At 35.8% G+C, this 25803-nt stretch overlaps 1 protein-coding gene across 1 annotated transcript in view; it reads right to left on the reverse strand.

Annotated features, from left to right (window-relative positions):
- LOC133646907 (protein inscuteable homolog) overlaps positions 1-25803 on the reverse strand; it is a 104241-nt gene that overhangs the window by 14907 nt on the left and 63531 nt on the right. Inside the window, 3 exon segments of the mRNA XM_062042825.1 lie at positions 249-427; positions 505-676; positions 12231-12356. Of these exon segments, the coding sequence (XP_061898809.1) occupies positions 249-427; positions 505-676; positions 12231-12356 (477 nt within the window).

Consider the following 25803-nt stretch of genomic DNA (forward strand, 5'->3'; position numbering starts at 1 on the left):
AATGTGTAAATAGTTTAAATGTTAGAAAGTGTTGATGAATGTGTAAATAGTTCAAATGTTAGAAAGTGTTGATGAATGTGTAAATAGTTCAAATGTTAGAAAGTGTTGATGAATGTGTTAATAGTTCAAATGTTAGAAAGTGTTGATGAATATGTAAATAGTTCAAAGGTTCGGAAGTGTTGATGAATGTGTAAATGGTCCCACATTTTCAGCGATGTCATGCGACAGAGTTGCGGCCCACAATGCACCTGGTCCTTGGAGTAGGGCGTGTCCACTCTCTGGCGGTCCTTGCAGGCCTGCAGCAGGATGTGGATGGCGTTGAGCTGCAGGAGGATCTCACAGGCCATGCTGTCAAAGAAGGTGATGTTGGCCAACGCCGCCGACGCCAGCAGGAAGACTTCGCCACAGGAGGCGCTCTCGCACAAGCCTGGGAAACACATCTCAGATCTTTAATCAAGGGAGAGCGGGCCTGAAGCGGGTCATAGGTGACAGGCGAGCGCTCACCGATGAGCGCGGTGACGATGTCGTGCATGCTCTCCAGGAAGCTGGCCAGGTGCTGCGTGGACGTGTGGTGAGGCGACGTGATCTGAGCCACCACCGCCGCCGCCTCGGCCCGCGCCGCCTCCACGCTGCTGTCGTCCGTCAAGATGTCCGCCAGGCACAGGATGCCGTCCACCTGGCGGTCAAACGTCCTCATCAAGTCTGAACAAATTGCACTGTTGACCCCACGTTTCAAAACATTTAAGAGCATTTGGGAACTGTTCAGAGCAAACTATAGCGCACGTTTTTTTATTGTGAGATTATCATCACACTTCAACATCTCTAACATGTAAATGCAGCCTCTTTGCTAGTAAAAGTTCTTACATTTTTGGGTAAATAAATCTTCAATATATGAATACAGGAATTAAATAGTCTTCCTAATTCATACACTACATTACCCAGAAGGCTTAGCGCTGTAGACAGGAACAGGAGGTAGTTCTGAGCACAATTGTGCTGTTTAATAATTTTTTTCTTTAAAAAAAATTTTTTGTCTTGAAAATAACTTTTACCTTGAAAATCATTTTTTGTCATGAAAATCAACTTTTACCTTGAAAATCTTTTTTTTCTTTAAAAAAAATGTTTGTCTTGAAAATCAACTTTTAACTTGAAAATCTTTTTTTCTTTAAAACAAATGTTTGTCTTGAAAATCAACTTTTACCTTGAACATCATTTTTTTGTCATGAAAATCAAATTTTACCTTGAAAATAATTTTTTTCTTAAAAAATAAATTTTTGTCTTGAAAATAACTTTTATCTTGAAAATCATTTTTTGTCATGAAAATCAACTTTTACCTTGAAAATCATTTTTTTCTTTAAAAAAAAAAGTTTGTTTTGAAAATCAACTTTTACCTTGAAAATCATTTTTTGTCATGAAAATCAACTTTTACCTTGAAAATCATTTTTTTCTTTAAAACAAAATGTTTGTCTTGAAAATCAACTTTTACCTTGAAAATCATTTTTTTCTTTAAAAAAAAAAGTTTGTCTTGAAAATCAACTTTTACCTTGAAAATCATTTTTTGTCATGAAAATCAACTTTTACCTTGAAAATCATTTTTTTCTTTAAAACAAAATGTTTGTCTTGAAAATCAACTTTTACCTTGAAAATCATTTTTTGTCATGAAAATCAACTTTTACCTTGAAAATCATTTTTTTCTTTAAAAAAAAATGTTTGTCTTGAAAATCAACTTTTACCTTAAAAATAATTTTTTGTCATGAAAATCAACTTTTACCTTGAAAATCATTTTTTTCTTTAAAAAAAAATGTTTGTCTTGAAAATCAACTTTTACCTTGAAAATCATTTTTTGTCATGAAAATCAACTTTTACCTTGAAAATCATTTTTTTCTTTAAAACAAAATGTTTGTCTTGAAAATCAACTTTTACCTTGAAAATCATTTTTTGTCATGAAAATCAACTTTTACCTTGAAAATCATTTTTTTCTTTAAAAAAAAATGTTTGTCTTGAAAATCAACTTTTACCTTGAAAATCATTTTTTGTCATGAAAATCAACTTTTACCTTGAAAATCATTTTTTTCTTTAAAACAAAATGTTTGTCTTGAAAATCAACTTTTACCTTGAAAATCATTTTTTGTCATGAAAATCAACTTTTACCTTGAAAATCATTTTTTTCTTTAAAAAAAAATTTTTGTCTTGAAAATCAACTTTTACCTTAAAAATAATTTTTTGTCATGAAAATCAACTTTTACCTTGAAAATCATTTTTTTCTTTAAAAAAAAATGTTTGTCTTGAAAATCAACTTTTACCTTGAAAATCATTTTTTGTCATGAAAATCAACTTTTACCTTGAAAATCATTTTTTTCTTTAAAACAAAATGTTTGTCTTGAAAATCAACTTTTACCTTGAAAATCATTTTTTGTCATGAAAATCAACTTTTACCTTGAAAATCATTTTTTTCTTTAAAAAAAAAATGTTTGTCTTGAAAATCAACTTTTACCTTAAAAATAATTTTTTGTCATGAAAATCAACTTTTACCTTGAAAATCATTTTTTTCTTTAAAAAAAATGTTTGTCTTGAAAATCAACTTTTACCTTGAAAATCATTTTTTGTCATGAAAATCAACTTTTACCTTGAAAATCATTTTTTTCTTTAAAAAAAAATGTTGTCATGAAAATCAACTTTTACCTTAAAAATCATTTTTTGTCATGAAAATCAACTTTTACTTTGAAAATCTTTTTTTTTTTTTAATGTTTGTCTTGAAAATCAACTTTTACCTTGAAAATCTTTTTTTGTCATGAAAATCAACTTTTACCTTGAAAATCATTTTCTTCTTTAAAAAAAATGTGTCTTGAAAATCAACTTTTACCTTGAAAATCATTTTTTGTCATGAAAATCAACTTTTACCTTGAAAATCATTTTTTTCTTTAAAACAAAATGTTTGTCTTGAAAATCAACTTTTACCTTGAAAATCATTTTTTGTCATGAAAATCAACTTTTACCTTGAAAATCATTTTTTTCTTTAAAAAAAAATGTTTGTCTTGAAAATCAACTTTTACCTTAAAAATAATTTTTTGTCATGAAAATCAACTTTTACCTTGAAAATCATTTTTTTCTTTAAAAAAAAATGTTTGTCTTGAAAATCAACTTTTACCTTGAAAATCATTTTTTGTCATGAAAATCAACTTTTACCTTGAAAATCATTTTTTTCTTTAAAACAAAATGTTTGTCTTGAAAATCAACTTTTACCTTGAAAATCATTTTTTGTCATGAAAATCAACTTTTACCTTGAAAATCATTTTTTTCTTTAAAAAAAAATGTTTGTCTTGAAAATCAACTTTTACCTTAAAAATAATTTTTTGTCATGAAAATCAACTTTTACCTTGAAAATCATTTTTTTCTTTAAAAAAAAATGTTTGTCTTGAAAATCAACTTTTACCTTAAAAATCATTTTTTGTCATGAAAATCAACTTTTACCTTGAAAATCATTTTTTTCTTTAAAAAAAAAGTTTGTCTTGAAAATCAACTTTTACCTTGAAAATCATTTTTTGTCATGAAAATCAACTTTTACCTTGAAAATCATTTTTTTCTTTAAAAAAAAAATGTTTGTCTTGAAAATCAACTTTTACCTTGAAAATCATTTTTTGTCATGAAAATCAACTTTTACCTTGAAAATCATTTTTTTCTTTAAAAAAAATGTTTTGTCATGAAAATCAACTTTTACCTTAAAAATCATTTTTTGTCATGAAAATCAACTTTTACTTTGAAAATCTTTTTTTTTTAAATGTTTGTCTTGAAAATCAACTTTTACCTTGAAAATTTTTTTTGTCAAGAAAATCAACTTTTACCTTGAAAATCATTTTCTTCTTTAAAAAAAAATGTGTCTTGAAAATCAACTTTTACCTTGAAAATCATTTTTTGTCATGAAAATCAACTTTTACCTTGAAAATCATTTTTTTCATTAAAAAAAAATTTTTGTCTTGAAAATCAACTTTTACCTTAAAAATCATTTTTTGTCATGAAAAATGAACTTTTACTTTTAAAATCTTTTTTTTTTTTTTTTTAAATGTTTGTCTTGAAAATCAACTTTTACCTTGAAAATAATTTTTTGTCATGAAAATCAACTTTTACCTTGAAAATCATGTTTTTCTTAAAAAAAAAATGTTTGTCTTGAAAATCAACTTTTACCTTGAAAATAATTTTTTGTCATGAAAATCAACTTTTACCTTGAAAATGATCCACTGTGACACTCGCTTTGTCCACACAAGAAAGTAACATATTTTCTTGATACGACAATGGATGTACACGAATAATAATGTAGTCTGATATTATTAAAATTAATCACACTATGACATAAAGACATAAGAATAACAGACCAAAATTAAAAGTTGCACTTGCACCTTTCAGAGTGGAAAGGGATTGTGGAATTGTTATGATTTTATGGAATTATTAATGACATAAAGTCAATCAATCAATCAATCAATGTTTATTTATATAGCCCTAAATCACAAGTGTCTCAAAGGGCTGTACAAGCCACAAGTGGTCATCTCCTCATTTTTAAGTCAAATTGCTGGTCGAAAAATAATGTAGTTCAAGTCTTTGTCCACAGGGGGCAGTGTTTCCCATTACATACAAGCTTTAAACATTGCATGTAGTTCAGGTTGTCATCCACACGGGGGCAGTGTTTCCCATGACATACACGCTTTAAACTTTGCATGTAGTTCAAGTTGTCATCCACACGGGGGCAGTGTTGCACATAACATACAAGCTTTAAAATTAGCATCAAGGTTGTCGGCCCAGCTGCTCAGACATGCATTAAATTCAGTAAAAAATAGACAAAATGCAAACTAGGGACACATACATGTTTTCATCATATGGCGTAAAAGAGAAGGTGGAAGTCTTTTAAATGTTTGAAATCCCTTTGAGGGATTTACTAAAAGTCACAAAAGTCCTTGTTTGTTCGCCATCAGCGACACTTAAGGGAGCAAAAGTTTGGAGACGAGCATGCGGCGTGACTCGCACCTGTCACTCTCAGCCGCTGATGAGCATCAGCGCTCCCACATTCCACCGTGCTCGTCCCTATTTCGGTCCCCCGAGGACGTCAGCAGCGTGGATGCAGCCTGACCCAGTGACGTGGAAACACCCACCGCACCTGCACCTCCCCCATTTGCCACTCTCTACCTCACTTAACTTCTCCGCACGTACACACACAAAAGTTCGATAGGAGTGTTTACCAAATCTTTTAAACACAGCCGTCCCGGCAGGCCCAAGACGTTGATTATACGTACATGTCCTTTAAAACTGACATTGATACAACGTTGCAAGATAGTTGCATTTGTAAATTGAGTCAACATTGATGTCCAACGTTGGATCCACGTTGTCCGTTGGGAAATGACCAAATTTCAATGGTCAAATCAACGTCACAACCTGACATTGATTAAACGTCATCAAAAAGCATGTTGTTTCAATGTTGTATTTGTGTTGTTTTTTTGATTGATTGATTGAGAAGTTTATTAACATCTTAAAGAATTGTAGTATCCTAGAAGAGTTAGTGCTGCAAGGGGTTCCAGGTATTTGTTCTGTTGTGTTTATGTTGTGTTACGGTGCGGATGTTCTCCCGAAATGTGTTTGTCATTCTTTTTCGGTGTGGGTTCACAGTGTGGTGCATATTTGTAACAGTGTTAAAGTTGTTTATACGGCCACCCTCAGTGTGACCTGTATGGCTGTTGACCAAGTATGCGTCGCATTCACTTGTGTGTGTGAAAAGCCGTAGATATTATGTGCCTGGGCCGGCACGCAAAGGCAGTGCCTTTAAGATTTGTTGGCGCTCTGCACACAGCTGCGTTTTAAAAAGTCATACATTTTACTTTTTGAAACCAATACCGATAATTTCCGATATTACATTTTAAAAGCATTTATCGGCCGATAATATCGGCAGTCCGACATTATCGGACATCTCTAATATATATATATATATATATACAGTACATACATACATGTTTGTATGTATATACATATATATGCACATTTATATACATATATACATACATATATGCACATTTATATACATATATATATACATATGTATAACTACACATACATTTTATATATATATACAGTATATATATATATACAAAGTATATATATATAATGTGCATTTATCAATTAAAAAAAACCTTCTAAAACTTTTTCTAATTAAAATGGAAAAACATCATTATTTAAACACTCACATGAAAACATGGCTTTCCAGAATACAGAACCATACATATGTAATGTTTTTTTCTGCTGGAAAATTATATTTTTGTCAATTTGTTAAAGTTATTTGTTTTATTGAAATCGTTTAAAATATTTATAATCCGTGCAGAAATACATTATGAACTCAATTGGCTTTTATCAAAAAATATATTTTTTACATATATATATATATATATATATATAAAAATATTTTCAAAAAAATGCCTTTATTAATTAAAAATGTTTTTTTTTTCCGTTTTTTTTTACAAAGTAAAATGTTGAAATAGAAACATTTAAACACTTAAATTAAAATATGACTCTTGGGAATCGAGAACAATATTTAATGTTTCTTCTTTCAAGAAAGTCTACTTTGAGTGAATTTATAGTGTGAATGCTCCAAAGCATTCACACATATGGTTTTCTACACCAAAATTCATCAATTCATCAAACTTCTTCAACTTCTCGTTCTTCTTCTCCAGATTTTGGCGCGCTCTACCTTCTACATTCAAACCATTCCAACTTCAAACTGTTCAGCCTATTCGGGAATCGCAGGCTTTCCCTTGACAAATTCCAAGTTTTCCCAGAATTCCAGGTTTTCCGGGACATTTTTCAACCACTCCACCTTCAACATATTCCACTCATCCCCGACATTCAAACTATCATGTTTCCAAGTTCCAAAAAATTCCAGGAATTCCCAGAATTCCTGTTTTTTCAAACCCTTTTTTGACCCTTTTTTCTGGCGACTACTCCATCCACATTTTTTAACCCACTTCAACCGTTCCACCGTCAAAACAATCCTCTTAATCGGGACAAACAAACAAAGTTGTTTTTTAAACTGGAAAAATTCCCGGGTTTTCCCGAAATTCCTTAATACCATTTCTCAATTCAACATGTTACTGCTTCAACATTTCTCGAACGATTTGAAAAATTCCAACACCAACCATTTCAACTCATTCAGAACATTCAAATTCCCAAAGATTCCCAAATTTTTTGGGAAATCCCCATTGAAATCAATGGGACAGTCTTCAAAGTTCCACAACTCCCACATTTTTCATCTGTTTCAAACTGTTCCAACTTCAAAATATTCACCCTGTTTGGGAATAGTGTGCTCTACTTCAACAATTCTAAAAAAAAATTCCAGGATTTCAGTTCAACAATAGCATTGGAGCATTGGAAATTGGAACTATTTCCCTTGTGGATCAATAAAGTTTGTCTAAATCGAAGTCTAAGTCTATTCACACGAAATTCCTTCAGGAATTGCCTCGTCTAGTTATAGTTATTTTTTTTACATAAAATTGGTAAAATATTTCAGTGTGTGTATAAATAATTATACTTCTACAATAATAACTATGATCATTTTGGTCACAATAACAGTGAAGTCTATTGGAGGTTCAACACGTTGCCATGGTGATATGCCCCTCAGAGTTAGTAAGCACATTTTAAATGGAGATTTAGGAAACAGTTAATAATACAAGCAGGTATGCTCCCATCTACCTGTCAATCATCCCGTCGTGTTTTTACCCCCACACAAAGTTCCCACGTGGGGATAAAAGTGAGCAACAAACATGCGGCCATGACAGTTGTGTTTGTCGAGCCTGAGCGGGCGGCAGCGAGCCGACGTGGCTGACAGCCCCTCACTCCCCTGAGACCACGCTGCTAATCAGGAGCGGACGTCTGCTTTGTTGACGTTACACACCTGGATGCTTCCATATTTTACAGTAGTCCTGGGCGATACGACTTATTTGGGTATCGAATATCTGGGCAGTATCGCTCACACCAATGCTGATACTTTTACTTTGAAAATCATTGACTTATCGCATTTTTTACCACAATTATAATCAGACGAAAACACTATTTTAGGCAAGATGAAGTCAATTAGTGGAAAATAACAAAACATAGACAACTACTGGTTCTGATTTAAATACTTTTGTTAGTTTTTTTTGTCTCGAGGTTTAAAGTTCCTGAGTTTGTAAACAATAACAACAAAAAAAGGATAAAATATCTGGTACTGATACCAAACTTGGTATTGTTTACACCCATATTTGTATTGCTCCACCCACCTTTGTCTACGTTAAAAAGCTCTAGATTAGCGGTTAGCATGGCTTCTTGTATCCCCTACAATGTGTAATGTACCATGTTTAACTATTCACAGGCCTCCAGGGATGATTAGTGACTCTAACTCGCTAACTCGCCAGTGAGGAGTCTACGTAGCAGGGGTGCCCCAACTCCGTCCGGCGGCCAATTGCCTTTTCAATTTGGCCCGCGAGACGGCACAAGTTCAACAAGCAATCTGGCCGAGTCATAATAAATTTAAAAATCCGGCAGTTTCATCGGTGCTTAGTTGTCACCCATCCTGTAGACTCAGACCAATGACCATGGATTATGCTTTCTAAGGAGTACGTGCATAGCATTTACTCATATGACTCAATCTAAACAAGCTTCCCTAGTCATGGCGCAGGAAAAAAAAAATCAACCAGCACAAAAAGTCACTGTCCACTGAACTCTGAGGATATTATATATAAAAAACAGCCAACCGCCATAAAAAGTTGAAAATTACACCCATTTAGCAATGCATGATGGGAAAAATGCCAAACACTCTCTCCACACGTATTCATATTTGGCGCATTTTAGCTGCTTGATATTTCTGATGGATTACAAAATGTAGGTCGTCACAAAGGAAATAAAGGTAAGATTTGAACTTTCACACTCTTAATATTCAATTCTAAAAATTATGAATTATATATCCATTATATTATTATAATATGTACACATATATGTATACACTATATATATATATACACATATATATAGATATGTATATATATATATAGATATGTATATATATATATACATATGTATATATATATATACATATGTATATATATATATATATATATATATATATATATATATATATATATATATATATATATATATATATATATACACACACACACATATATACACACACACACATATATATATACATATATACTACACATATGTATATACATTCATAAATGTATATGTATATATATACATACATATGCATACGTACAGTATATATACATACATACATACATACATACATACATACATACATACATATATATATGCATATATATATATATATATATGCATATATATATATATATATATATATATATATATATATATATATATATATATATATGCATATATATATATATATATATGCATATATATATATATATATATATATATATACATATATATATATATATATATATATATATATATATATATATATATATATATATATATATATATATATATATATATATATACACACACACATACACGTATACTTACTTTGCATGCAGTCGGCTTTTTGTTTTTGTTTGTTTGCTTTTTAGCCCAATGCGCACCCCCCAGTCAAAAAGTTGGACACCCCCGCTATATAGCGTTGAGGATGCGGTTGTTGATTTGTCGCTGTCAAATTTGAGGGGCCACAGCCTGAATTCAATGGTGCCATGTTTCGGTACCTGGTTTGCGCATGATGCCACGCCCAGTTGCCTTTTTGCACTACGACGATCACTCCAGCAGCACAGAAAGCGTACTCAGCCAACCTTACCTCTAGGTAATGTTGCAATTTTCAACGACAAGAAAGAAATTGGTAAAAAAAAACAACAACGCTCCAACGAATGTAAGTAAAGCATTGGCTTTGCTATTAACATGTTAATGATTAGCATTAGCAATTTTAAATGGCGATTTCATCACTGCCAAATTTGTTAACGAAAAAAACCCACTAAGCTGCACGTTACACTCAAACAGCTGGTGCGTAATAAGTACAATACTTAGTGTTAACACTTTGTAGGGCGCAACAAAAGCAAAGCTTTAGCAAAGACTGAACTGACGAGCCCACACACATTAACAAACTATGCATTACTGCCATCTAAAGTCTAGGATTTGCAACCTAATGTTATGCTTAATAAAGACTCAGAAATGTGTAATAAAATAAAATATAACAACTGGACAGCAGTTTTCATAATCAGCTTATTTTTAAATGCTGCAATAAGAATGTGATTTTATAATAAAAAACAATTAATATTTACTAACCCATACAAAAATACCAAAAATCTGTACCATTGATATTGATTTCCAGGTGCCAATCGGTTCAGCAGTTCCTATCCCGAGTCATGTGACAGTCATGTGACTATGCGAGCATGTGGCTTCCCTGGTTAAGCTAGCTCATTGGCAAAATATTCCATTAACAATTGTAATGCTTTAATAGGGTGCCAAATATTATAATCAGACTGTTTGTACTGCATTTTCTTCAATGAATTCACATGAAATAAGCTGGGAAAACATCAAGTTTTCAGCGCTAATGTTGCTACGGCAAGCCTTGTATAGCAAAAATGCTAACACGACAGTCAACAAATGAATGACTGCACTGCAAAAACTGAAATCTAAGTAAGATTAAATATCTCAAATAAGGGTGACATTTGCTTATTTTCTGTCTGATAAGATAATTCTTCTCACTAAGCAGATTTTATGTTAGAGTGTTTTACTTGTTTTAAGGGGTTTGGACCTAAATGATCTCAGTAAGATATTACAGCTTGTTGCTGAGATGTTATGACCTATATTGAGTAAAACATGCTTGAAACTGGAATATCAACTGTTGCAAAGCTGTGTCATTAACACTCACAAGTATAAAACTACTTTTTTAAAGTAATAATTTCTTACTTCAAGCATGGAAAAAAAAATCATGATGCCGAGCGCATATCATTATGTCAAGATAATGGCACTAGCATTTACTTAATTTAAGAATATTTTTCAACATATTGAGCAAAAAAGGTCTCATTTTTTTTCTACCAAGAAAAGTGCACTTGTTATTAATGAGAATTTACTTATTTTAAGGTATTTTTGAGTTCATTGAGGTTAGCTAATTTTATTTGTTTTGGAAAGTCTTGACAAGCTGAATTTTCTTGTTCTATTGGCAGATCATTTTGCTTAGTTCAAATAAAATACCCCTAATTTTTGTATTTTTTTTTTTCTACTTTTTGAACACTGACTTTTTGCAGTGGGAATTCACGAATGTGTTGGTTGTTATTCAAAAAAGGGACATATTAGCATACTTGCCAACCCTCCCGATAACCTCCCGGCAGAAATGTTCTCCCGACAAACTCCCGGTATTCCCGGTAGCCACGCCCCCTACAGCTCAATGCGGACCTGAGTGGGGACAGCCTGTTCTCACGTCCGCTTTCCCACAATATAAACAGCTTGCCTGCCCAATGACGTCATAACTGTAGAATGATCGAGGGCGAGTTCTTGGTTTCTTATGTGGGTTTATTGTTAGGCAGTTTCATTAACGTCCTCCCAGCGCGGTAACAACACACAACAACAGCAGTCACGTTTAGTCTACCGTAAAGCAGTTCGTCTGCCGTAAACAGCAATGTTGTGACACTCTTAAACAGGACAATACTGCCATCTACTGGATAGCCTCCAAAACACTGAAATTCAAGTATTTCTTTTATTTATATGTATAATAAAATACATTAAAAAAATAAAAAAATAAAAAAATAAAAATAACAAAATAAAATATATATATATATATATATATATATATATATATATATATATATATATATATATATATATATATATATATATATATATATATATATATATATATATATATATATATATATATATATATATATATATATATATATGTATGTATGTATGTATGTATGTATGTATATATATGAAATACTTGAGTTGGTGAATTCTAGCTTAAATATATTCCCCTCTTAACCACGCCCCCGCCCCAACCACGCCCCCACCCCACCCCCGACCACACCCCGCCCCCACCCCCCACCTCCCGATATCGGAGGTCTCAAGGTTGGCAAGTATGTATTAGCAAGAACAATGTCAAAAAGTAACATGACACATCTTTGACATGGCTTCTCGCGGGTTAAGATAACATGGGTTAGCGCACACGCATCTACGAAGGGACACTCTACCTTGTCCAGCTGCTTGATGCCTTCCTCCACGCAGCAGATGGAGGCCACCGTCCTCAGGGCGTGAGCGTAAAGGCCCATGAAGCGGTCCTGTCTGCAGATCTTGAACAGCGACACCACCGCTCCTTCCTGCACAGACATGACGATGCACAGCATTATCCATCAGACAATCAAAAAAGACCCAACTGTCGAAGTAAAAACCCTGGTCGGGTTTTGTAGATAAGATAATTGGTCAATAATATATTATCACACAACTTTATGCTTAAGGGCCGTAGCTATAGTTATTATCTGTATTTTTCTATCTGTGCAAAGCTGGCAATCCAAAAGATTACCAGCCATCTCGTATCAGTGTTGTGTCCAGACTCGGCCTGCTGACTGCCATGGTCGAACACCGCCGTGACACAGACAGGGCAGAGACAAGGCGATATCACCAGCGTCAACACATTTGCATGTTTGCATAATCATATATTGTGTCTAACTGGAGTTGTCGAGATTACCCCCTTCCCTCAGCGACAGCTTCAGTGATGTAACCAGGGACCTCCCAAATAACTTTTAGAGCGTAGTTTGGATCTGTAACTAGAATACAGCCCAAAACACGTGTCTCCTCATTGAGGCAAATTGAACTCTGTCTCTGCATGATTCCTTGCTTCTCGTCTGTTTAATAGATGTCATCAGTGTTTGAACCTGACACAAGCGCTCGTCCCGCATTGTGGTTATAATACGGCAGCATGCAATAGGTAAGGTTGTATTTTTGCCTAATTCCTGTGAGAATCCTGCGTGTGACTGAAGCATTAATGTGTGGCACGATCCAGGACTAGCTGCAGTGTGAAAAAACAACCGCTAGGGGGCATCTGTGAGCATAATCGGACGTATCGGGTCGGTAGTGTATCCTTTACTCGCGCTTCAAGTGAGGGATGAAGTAAACCCTAAAAAAATTAATAAAACCTTGTCAAATGGCTGATTGGTATCGGGGTTGACCGCGGTATGTTAATGTCCGCAAAGAAAGGGTATGATTCATAGATGGAATACTTTCATAGTTGGAACATAAAATAATTATTGATGAACTTCTAAATGTGTTTTTATCATAACGAGACATGTAGTCACCTTTACACTACTTTTACCAGATATAGTAGGTAGGGCAGTGGTTCTTAACCTTGTTGGAGGTACCGAACCCCACCAGTTTCATAACCCTCCTTTTTTTTCAAATTCAAGACAAAGTTATTATATGTTTTTGGTAACACTTTAGTATGGGGAACATATTCTAAGTAACAAAGACTTAATTTAGAGTTATTTGGTTAGGGTTAGGGTTCGGGTTAGGGTTAGAGGATTAGGGCCAGGGTTAGAGGGTTAGGGTTATAATAAGGTCATGCCGAATAAGGCATTAATAAGTACTTAATAATGACTAGTTAAGAGCCAATATGTTACTAATTTGCATGTTAAGAAGCAACTAATTAATGGTGAATATGTTCCCCATACTAAAGTGTTACCATGTTTTTTTTACTGGTGCACAAAATGAACCGTGCATGAACATCACCTTGTTCAAAGAACAAAACCAACACAGTGCATAAACTCACAACAAATGACACACCTGCAAATCAGTCTGACTTCTGCTGTTGCCGTATCCGTAATACGCCGATAGGGAGAAGTTTTTATTTACACGATGAGTCGGGTGTGTTTCGACCTCCGCCGAACCCCTGAGCCCGACTCACCGAACCCCTAGGGTTCGATCGAACCCAGGTTAAGAACCACTGAGCTAGGGTGTAACAATATGAAATTGTCATATCGCGGTTGTTGTGACCACAGAACTTTCCTCCAGAAGGTCTTATCTTTGTCTATGTGATGTGAAATGAAACAAAAATTGAGCTGTGTGGCCACAATACACAGCAATATCTTTGGAGGAGAAAAGGTGAGGCCTTTAATCCCAGTAACACCATTCCTACCGTCAAGCATGGTGGTGGTAGTATTATGCTCTGGGCCTGTTTTGCTGCCAATGGAACTGGTGCTTTACAGAGAGTAAATGGGACAATGAAAATGGAGGATTACCTCCAAATTCTTCAGGACAACCTAAAGTCATCAGCCCGGAGGTTGGGTCTTGGGCGCAGTTGGGTGTTCCAACAAGACAATGACCCCAAACACACGCCAAAAGTGGTAAAGGAATGGCTAAATCAGGCTAGAATTAAGGTTTTAGAATGGCCTTCCCAAAGTCCTGACTTAAACATGTGGACAATGCTGAAGAAACAAGTCCATGTCAGAAAACCAACAAATTTAGCTGAACTGCACCAATTTTGTCAAGAGGAGTGGTCAACAATTCAACCAGAAGCTTGTGGATGGCTACCAAAAGCGCCTTGTTGCAGTGAAACTTGCCAAGGGACATGTAAGCAAATATTAACATTGCTGTATGTATACTTTTGACCCAGCAGATTTGGTCACATGTTCAGTAGACCCATAATAAATTCACAAAAAGAACCAAACTTCATGAATGTTTTTTTGTGACCAACAAGTATGTGCTCTAGTCACTCTATCACAAAAAAATAGGAGTTGTAGAAATTATTGGAAACTCAGGACAGCCATAACATTATGTTCTTTACAAGTGTATGTAAACTTTTGACCACGACTGTATATATGTATGTACAAACTTTGTATATATACAGTATATAGATATATTAGGGCTGCAACTAACGATTAATTTTATAATCGATTAATCTGTCGATTGTTATTTCGATTAATAATCGGATAAAAGAGACAAACTACATTTCTATCCTATCCAGTATTTTATTGGAAAAAAACAGCATAATGGTACCATACTTATTTTGATTATTGTTTCTCAGCTGTTTATAAATGTTGCAGTTTATAAATAAAGGTTTATTTTAAAAAAAAAACAAATTAATAAAAATAAAAAAAAACCTCTGCGCATGCGCATAGCATAGATCCAACGAATCGATTACTAAATTAATCGGCAACTATTTTAATAAACGATTTTAATCGATTTAATCGATTAGTTGTTGCAGCCCTAATATATATATATATATACATATATATATATATATACATATACATACATATACACACACACACACACACACACACACACACACACAGACACACACACACACACACACACACACACACACACACACACACACACACACACACACATCATTATTATTATTATCATTATTATTATCATACGATTTTTGAAAATTAGAAATCTATTTTTAATCTGGATGAATAAGAATCGTGATTGGGATGTGATTTTTATTATTTTTGTGTAGAATTAATATCTTTCCAATCATTCTCAACATCCACCGAGGCACGCAGCGTCAATGTTCGTCTTTTAAGCAGTTTTTATAATAATAATAAAAATTAGAATTTAAAAATGTATTTCCCACAAATTTGTTTTAATACAAAACATGCATGAAATTGAATGTAGGTTGGTTTAAAAAACAACAAAAAAAAGGTATAAAATGGTTTCACATAATTACAAAAGTGAAAAATAACATAGTAGTGGTGAGGGCTCCAAATAGAATTCTGCTCAGGGTCTCAAATTAGCCCTGGGTGTCGTGGTGCTCCACGGGACAAATTATAATAATTTTGTGAGGACATTGCGGGGTCCAGCTGAACCACGTCAGAAGATTCACGGCGGTCCTCCATGGAATGACTGGATTTTATCGCGTTTGATAAACATTGCATTTTTCATGAGCTGAAAAATGAGCTCCATGTCTGCTGTTGGAGTAAACAAATATGTGTCATGTCCACACAGACCTCGGCCCCTGGCAAACATTTCCAGGTGTTCGTCCGTGTGCAAATAGACGGAATTACCTGCCGGGAGGCAGCCATTATCCTAATACGGCCATTAGAGCCGACATGTCTTTTTCACGTTTGGAGTGGCCAATCACGCGGCCCATGTTGTGATTGGACGGCCTGACAGGTTCTCAGACGAGCCCGTCGGCAGAGTTTGTATTTGTGACGGTGGCAGTTTTTATTATGAAAAATACGAGAGGGAGAGATTCAAAGAAATAATCCAAAGAATGAAGTTCTCAGGGCATCGGATGGATCGGAACACAGTTTTTGTGTGTGATTGTTGTGCCCTAAAATAACTGAATTTCTGGCGGCTTTTTCGGAAATTTGCATAGATGTTTTTTTTCCCAATAACATTAAATCAACTTGTGATTTTATGCATTGATTATCACTATTTTTAATCTTAAAAAATCCCAGGATTACAACAAAAATTAGATAAATGCTGTATTGATGTTTTATTCATTTTATACCACACAAACATAAAAGTAGATACCAGATAGCAGTTAAAGCCTATTGTTAAATTACTGTACTGTTTTAATTCATTATACCTAATAATAGTAATAATCAATTATAATTACAGGCGTCCTTGTTATATAGACATTCTCCACGTATGTTACGCTTAAAAAGTGTTTGTCCATCTTAAACATTCATTCAACATTCTGTAGCGCTAGTTTTTGCTGGTAAATAGGAGATGGCGTGAGATTATCATCACACTTCAACATCTCTAACATGCAAATGCTGCCTCTTTGCCATGTCAGCATTGTGAAAAGAAAATATGTTTTTAATTGTCTTACCCTGGATAAATAAAGCCCAAATAAATATGTTTATATGTGTGAACTAGGATAACAGGACAGAGTTGTGTTGCTATATGTTTACATAGTACATTACCCAGAAGGCTTAGCGCTGTAGACAGGACAGGAACAATTTGGAGGAAAACTGTATCACATGTTTTATATTGGTGGATATTGATAATTATTGATATTTTTTATGACCTATGGAAAATAAGGACCAGGAGGATAATATATTTAATGGTAACATTTTTGTCAAAATTATAATTTTGATAGTTGATACTAGAGATGTCCGATAATATCGGACTGATGATATTATCGGCCGATAAATGCTTTAAAATTATCGGTATCGGTTTCAAAAAGTAACATTTATGACTTTTTAAAACGCCGCTGTACGGAGTGGTACACGGACGTAGGGAGAAGTACAGAGCGCCAATTCACCTTAAAGGCATATCTACGGCTTTTCACACACACAAGTGAATGCAAGGCCTACTTGGTCAACAACCATACAGGTCACACTGAGGGTGGCCGTATAAACAACTTTAACACTGTTACAAATATGCGCCACACTGTGAACCCACACCAAACAAGAATGACAAACACATTTCGGGAGAACATCCGCACAGTAACACAACATAAACACAACAGGACAAATACCCAGAACCCCTTGCAGCACTAACTCTTCCGGGACGCTACAATATACACCCCCCTGCGTTGCTCGGTTACCAGAGAGCGGGTGCCTTTGTTCATGCAACCAACCTTGCTTCGCAACTTCCGCTTTCTTCCGACAAAGAAAAAAAATGTTTTATCGTAATGATAAATGCACTGATTCAGAAATCGGGGGAAACAAAACAACCACTAAGCCGCCGCATGGTACAAAATAAAAATGCGCAGAGAAGTTGAAAAAGTTGCAAGGCTGCGTATAATATGCGGAAATGGATGAATTTGCGTGAATCAGCGCGATTGCGACCTGGCAAAGTCCTGGAGGGACGAACAAAAACTGTTCACGTTGTCTTGAAACACGTTTCGCCTCTCCTCCGAGCAGGCTTGATCAACAATAAAATTGTCTTGCAATACGATCACGCTATTCTGTTACTCTGATATTTCCACCTAAATAAATGTTTTCTGACGGATTAAAATTAAGTGTATTGTAATGGCAGCGGCGATATGAAGGAGGAAGACTTTTTGAACAAACACGTCTTCTTCGCTACCACTGAGACTCGGTTTACATATGCCTGCTACTGCCCTCTGCAGCCCACAGCGGGTAATCACAGTTCACCACACAATATTACCATCGCTAAGGTATATTATTTTATAACCTGTTCTGATTGATAGTCCGCAATTACAGAATGCTTAACAGGCTGAATATTGCATTTTATTAATAAGTAAGTAGAGAAGGTTAAAACATTCTCATGCACAAATACGAATGTCATTAACTTGTACAACATGTAAAGTACAGAATATCAGAAACATAAATTCAGGTCATAAAATCATGCTTTGACGATCAAAGCATGATTGTAACAATCCACATTTTGTGTTATTAGTAGATTAATAATTAATTAATTAAAGTCTACACAAATTAAATTAAATAAAAAGTCTACTTAATACCTGCATTACCCTTTCAATCCTTACTCTTTCCATCCTTTGAAACTGAGCTACTGTGTGGAACAATTTCCCTTGTGGATCAATAAAGTTTGTCTAAGTCTCAGTCTCAGTCTAAGTCTAAGTCTAGTAGTGTAGCACCTCTACTTTTAATGCAAGTGCTCCTAAAGCAGGAAGGCAAACTCTGTATAAATACAAACTCTGGCAAGAGACCAACGCACTGCAGGTATTTTTTTAAAAGCATGTTTATATTATTTTGTGTCGATCAAAATTTCGAAAAGCATAATGTTTAAAAACATTTCATTAAAGCAAAAAAATTGTCCAGTCATTAAAAACTTAAAAATGATCTGTCTAGGGTACACTTATTAATGACAAGAGCAGGCTTGATCATTTTAATGATCAGATAGGACAGATCTCGCCTGAGACAAGTGAGTGATTCAATGCCCTGGGAATAAAATGAATGAAAATATTCACAGACAAGCAGAAGAAGTCAGGTTTGATGCCCTGTGATTGACAGGCGATGAGTCCAGAGACCCGGCGGAGGCGTAGTGTTTCATATAGCCCGTAATCAGCCGAATCATGATTGAGGTGAGGAAAGGCCACATCCTCAATGATAGATAAAACGAGGACGTGAATAATTCTGGCGTGTGATGAAATGAAAGAATTCCAGTCGGTTGTTTGAAATTTGTCATCACATTTACCTGCGCGGCTCTTCGTCGCCCGCTTCGCCTTTTCACACGTCATCAAACAACTCGCGGCTCGCTTGTTTCCACTGGCTTCACCCAACCCACAGAGCCTCATCGAGCGCAAGTTTTATTGGAGCGCGGGCTGACAGCATCACGCACAAACCGACCGCCTGGGCTGGGAAGGACTCTTGACTGTTTGCATGGACGCAACAAAGCGGCGTGTAATTCTATAATCGTCTGACGGGATGATTGTTGCACTCTGATGCACAAAGAACTGGCGGCTTTCACCAGATCATCGTTTGTTTCCAACACACGGAAACTGTTTCTTTTTTTTTCCTCTCTCTGTTTCTACTCCGAACAGAAGTAATGTCAGCAACTTAGGGCCATTTTTTTGTTGGCAGTGATGACTGAGCCCAGTCAACTATCACAAAACTCTACATTTCTTAGGCCGGGGGTCCGCAACCGGCGTCTCTAGAGCCGCTAGTGGCTCCCTAGAGCTTTGAAAAAATGTAAGAAAATGGAATAAGTAACCTGCTTGTGTTTATGCTTCACTGATGAGAGTATTTGCCGAGCGTACTAAGTTCGGCGGTCCTTGAACTCACCGTAGTTGTGTGGACTGTGACGCAACAGTTTGTTTACATGTTCAACTTTCTCTGACGCTGCCACAGAAAGACGTGTTTTATGCCACTCCTTTTTTGTCTCATTTCCATGTGGGCTCATAGATATAAATGCCGTTTGCCCTTTGGTTTGGGACCCTTTGGGACTGTGCGACAAGGGGTGGCACTTTCGTGACTTCTGCGGTGCTTTTTTGTCAATCAATCAATCAATCAATCAATCAATCAATGTTTACTTAAATAGCCCTAAATGTCAACTTCTGGATCTGCTTTTTTTCTCACCCCCCTAGCGTTTACCTGTTTTTCACCTTTTTTGTAAGGTGCACCGGAAGTTGGCAGACCCGTCAGCGATCCTGTTCTGTCTCCCTGTAATGTTTGTCTGAACTTGAATGGGATTGTGCTGAAAATTTTCATTTCCCCTCGGGGATTGATAAAGTATTTCTGATTCTTATTCTGATGCTGGGGGTCATATATTTATGTATATATTAGGGCTGTCAAAGTTAACGCAATAATAACGCGATAACTATAAGTTCCTTTAATGGCGAACATTTTTAGTCATTCACATCGATGTCCCACTGGGGTGAGTTTTTCCTTGCCCGTATGTGGGCTCTGTAACGAGGATGTCGTTGTGGCTTGTGCAGCCCTTTGAGACACTTGTGATTTAGGGCTATATAAATAAACATTGATTGATTGATTGATTGATAACGTGCGATAAACATTTTTGACCCTTGGCCCGTTCCGTAGTTTGGGTTTGATTGATTGATTGAAACTTTTATTAGTAGTTTGCACAGTGAAGTACATATTCCATACAATTGACCACTAAATGGTAACACCCGAATAAGTTTTTCAACTTGTTTAAGTCGGGGTCCACTTAAATTGATTCATGATACAGATATATACTATCAAATACTATCAAATATATACTAACATCATAATACAGTCATCACACAAGATAATCATCAGAGTACATACATTGAATTATTTACATTATTTACAATCCGGGGTGTGGGATATGGAGGGGGGGGGGTTAGGTTTGGTTGGTATCAACACTTCAGTCCTCAACAATCAGCATCAACAATTGCATCATCAGAATACAGAATAGGGTAAATGTGTAACAGCCTCCAGTTATTGTTGTATCTAAAATAGCTTGCAGAACTGCACAAAGAAAGGGGGACCTTATGGAAATCTCAGATCCAAAGCCATGGCAAGTCGTTCTCTGCGTAAGACAAGAATGTTTAACAGGCTGAATATTACATTTTATTAAGTTTATAAGTAGGTAGAGAAGGTTAAAACATTGTCATGCACAAATATGAATGTCATTAACTTTATTGGGGCAGAAAAAATATCACCCAACATCCTTGACAATCAAAGATTGATTGTAAAAATTCACATTTTGTGTTATTAATGCGTGAAACTGCTATCTAAACATGGAAGTGTAGTTCCTCTCCTCTTAATGCAAGTGCTCCTAAAGCAGGAAGACCAATTCTGTATAAATACAAACTCTAGAACAGTGTTTTTTAACCTTGTTGGAGGTACCGAACCCCACCAGTTTCTTATGCGCCTTCACCAAACCCTTCTTTAGTGAAAAAAATAAATACAAATGTTTTCAAATTAAGGACAAAGTTATGTTTTTTTTACTGGTGCACAAAATGAACCGCGCATGAACATCACCTTGTTCAAAGAACAACACAAACACAGTGCATGAACTCACAACAAATTACACACCTGCAAATCAGATGGAAAATTAGAGGGAAAATTGTTTGGGGGGTATCCATAATACGCTGATAGGGAGAAGTTTTTATTTACACGATGAGTTGGGTGTGTCTTTGACCTCAGCGGCGGAGGCTCCGCCGAACCCCTGAGGCCGACTCACCGAACCCCTAGGGTTCGATCGAACCCAGGTTAAGAACCACTGCTCTAGAAAGACACCAACACACTGCAGGTATTTGTTTTTTTATTCTCTTTAAAAGCATGTTTTAAAAAGCATCATTTCATTTAAATAAATATTTAATTAAAGCAAATTCATTGTTATTAAAAAAACTTCAAAATGATCTGTCTTGGGTACACTTAATGACGAAAAGTGATAGCTTTCTGCAATTAATTTTGAATTAACTATGAACAAAATGTGATTAATCACGATTAAATATTTTAATCATTTGACAGTCCTAATATTTATGTGTAGCTTTGATGTAGCAAGCTACTTTTGCCGTGCAGCTTGTAGTGTAGTTTACTACGATTCTCCAGGGACAGCTTCCCCTGTAGCTTAGCTACATTCAATCGAGAGGTACTTGTCGCCGAGCCTACTACATTTTTAAAGTAGCATGCTCACCACTGATGATATAATTCCTCGGATTTTCAAAGTCTTCCGTGTGCGCACTCTGAATCATTTCTTAATGTCAGCACTACACTCCTCACTACATTATTCACACCGCGTGTCACAACAGAGGAAACAACAACTCTCCTTCCCGACATTTCAAAATCGAATCACGTTTAACGGGGGACGGGGAATTGTACGATGGATGCACGCAGTCTGCGGAAAATGATAATGAGGGTTTGAAGAGCTCGGAAACAAGCCAGGAGTTCTGCACTCATTGTGTGTGTTTCATGTCATTTAGTGTGGTGCAGTCATTGGAAGGCAGCTTCAGCCTCACACTAAACGCCCACTTCAACAAGGTGGGGCGGATTGATAGGTAGACACGCCTAAGCCTTGTGATCAATGCTTCTTGCTAATGGGAACTGACGGTATTGATTGTGTGTGTGTGTGTGTGTGTGTCCTGTAAGTGGCCAGCTAACTAATGACCCGATTGAGACTTCTTGTCTGGTCTCTTTGGTCTTACCTCGTAGCTACGCAGTCTTTTCAGAGGCGTGTGCAGGACAAAGATCGAGTGACCGATGCAAGGTGTACCGTCTTCATTAAGAGGAGGTGTAAGGTTCTGGAGTAAGGTGAGGAATATGATAAAGTTGAGGAATTTCCGTGGGGGTTTATTGTCCGCACTTTACAGGTTGCCGGTCTTCTTCAAACTGTCTGGATTGATGAGGTGTGTGAGGTCAGCGGTCAGATTACTGTGTGTTCACTTTCAGGATTTATTCGTACCAGGCTGAGGTCAATGGATGTTCCTCACCGCTAATCAGTAGGGATGTATACCATGTACCTGCAGTGTTTCCCATAAACTGCCAAGATTCCTGTGGCGGTGGGGGCGTGGCTATGGGCGTGGTCACCATGACATAATCGAGTAATTTGCATAATTTACTACAATGATATGATTTTCTCTAAAAAGGCTCAAAAAATGTATACTTAATAATTAATAATAACAGTTTTGTTTTAAACGTCCATCCATCCATCCATCCATTTTACAATATAATTACAACACTTTATGTACATATTTATATACATATTTGAACAATAAGTTATTCACTGAAATATATTTATTAATTGTGGTTCTTACAAAAAATATATCTTATAAAAATATGAAAGCTAAAATGTCTCTTAAAGCTCTGCCCCTTTAATTAGTGCATACTAAATAATTTAACTTTAGCCTACTACTACAACCATATTATTTACCAGCAACATAAAGTGAAACAGAGGCAGAGGTGTCCTGCCACAGTCAGTAACAAATAAACAGAAAACAGTAGTGGTGGTAGATAGACACAGAGCTTCATCAAACTGAACCACTGAACCTGATCCACTGAACAAAGAGCTCCAAAAATCTTGATCCTACACTTCTCTTTTGTAAAGTAAACCTGAACAGCCGATATGGGCATCTACATCAACTATATGATTTGCCTGAGAAGCTGGACAGGACCAAAAAAAAATTAAAATTAAAATTAAAATTAAAATTAAATTTAAAAAAAATAAAAAACTTTTTTTTTTTTGTGGTGGCCTTAATTCTTTCGTGGCGAGCCGCCACAAATAAATGAATGTGTGGGAAACACTGACCTGTACCGGTTTCTAACTTGGTCGGTCCAGGAAGACTATTAAGATTCTGGACTAATGAAACGGCTATCTGTATTTTTTTAATCCAGTTGACCGTATTAATTTTAACATTCGGTTCAAGTGCTTGTTATGGTACAGTGGCATCGTCTTTCAAAGATGCAGAGGAACGTCAGGAAGCAGCTTGCAGGTAAGAAGAATGATTTATTCTCAAATGCAGACAAAAATATGTTGCGCGGTGCCCACGGCATGGGAAACAAGTACGGGTTAGCCAAAAGGATGCCAGTCAAAACACGGACTCGGAGCATGAACGAGAATGTAACTTTGTTGCATGGGAGCAAACAAAAACACCATGCCGAGTGAGGCCAGAGGATGGACTAGATAGCGTTCTGATTAGTGCCCGGGAACAGGTGAGCGTCCCGAACACTAATTAGATGCAGGTGAAAATAATCAGCACCCATGACAACCAAGAAACACAAAACAGGGGTGCTGAAACCTAGGGATGATACTCGAAACCGGTTTTCCCGGTTGTTCGATAAGAAAAGAACCGAGTCCTCGGACTCGAATCCCTTTTTGAGAACCGGTACCCGTTATCGAGACCACTATAGTAAAGAAAAAGAGTTGGTTCTTTATTCGAATCCCTCGGAACGAATCCCGTCCCGACCAGAAATGCCCCTTGAGACATCACAAGAATTTACGTCACGTAGCTCAGTCATTAGGCGCAGATAGGGAAAGCAGGAAAAACAATGGAATAATAAAGTTAAAAACAAAAGGTATAATCCAATGAATAACTTTACTGAGAGATTTGAGCAGGGTACAAACACATGACGAACACTTTTACGACCAACCGGAAACATAGCAACCAGGCTAGCAACGCACCTCCTTTACGGCAGCTGTCACAACGTTCTTAAAGCAACCGCAGCACATACATATATATACAATATATATGACATCTCCCTTTTTTAACTTTTGTTTTTCTTTCCTTGTAAACAAAACAAAATCACACTGTAGATGTGTTGTCTGTCTAATTATAAATAATGCAGACGAGGCGTGTTGGCTGAGTTCTTGACGTTTACTTTCACGGGTGACGACATGCAACAACACTTTTCGGGGCTACCGTGCATGCTCGTCACTCCCGTTGCATGCTGGGTAGTGTAGTTGTTATATTCCCTAGCTCATAACATCACATCTTTCCCCCTATAAAGAAAGATTTTAACTCAATAAAGAGTATTTCTTTTTGTAGCTTTAACTTTTCATCTTTTAGCATTGTAACCACATTTGCAAACAACTTTTCTCTTCATAGAATTTTCTTTCAATAAAGAAATAAAGTGCAAAAATGTCAAAGCATCATAACAAACAGTTATGTCAAATAGCAGCAGAAGTGCACTTTTTGGAGAGCTGTATTATTTTCAGTTTTGTGCCCATGGGACTGATTTTATTTAACACTATATTATTATTTATACACATATAGTGATCACAGAGACAGCTTGTTTTTGTGTTACTGTATATATTTGTTTTTCTGAAAAATCCCACTTAATATACTTTGGGTAACAACAGTCAATATCTATTTATTTTATTTTATTTTTTTAGGGGGGTAACAGTCAATATTTATTTATTTATTAGATTTCTTATATAATAAAAGTGAGCTTTTGTTAAACCAAATATTGTGTGTTTTTTTCCATATACAACAACCTATCTGGACTCGATAAGAGAATCGATAAGGAATCGGTTCGATAAGAGGATTCGATAATAGGCTCGAACTCGATAATTTCTTATCAAACATCATCCCTACTGAAACCGAACATAAACAACAAGTGAATCAAAAAATGTAAATAAACTATGATCTGGGCAACGGTTCATCACAGTGGTGCTGCTATGCATTAAAAAAAGACCCGGGTAGATGATAATCAGCTTGGAATAATGACAAATAAGGAAGCAACACCACACACAAGTTTCTAACAACAACATTTCCATGCACTAAATTATTTTCACAAGAAGTCCTAGTGTCCATGCACTCTCTCTAATGCGACTATTGGGCATACGCCGTGTGCCTCCCGTATACTGGGGGGCGCTTATTTCCTTTTCGCACGGATAAATGTATTGCTTTTCCGGTTGACCTATGACGTCACACTAGACATCAGAGGCTCCATAAAAGTA

The sequence above is a fragment of the Entelurus aequoreus genome, linkage group LG03 (assembly GCF_033978785.1).
Source record: "Entelurus aequoreus isolate RoL-2023_Sb linkage group LG03, RoL_Eaeq_v1.1, whole genome shotgun sequence".
Classification (NCBI taxonomy): Eukaryota; Metazoa; Chordata; class Actinopteri; order Syngnathiformes; family Syngnathidae; genus Entelurus; species Entelurus aequoreus.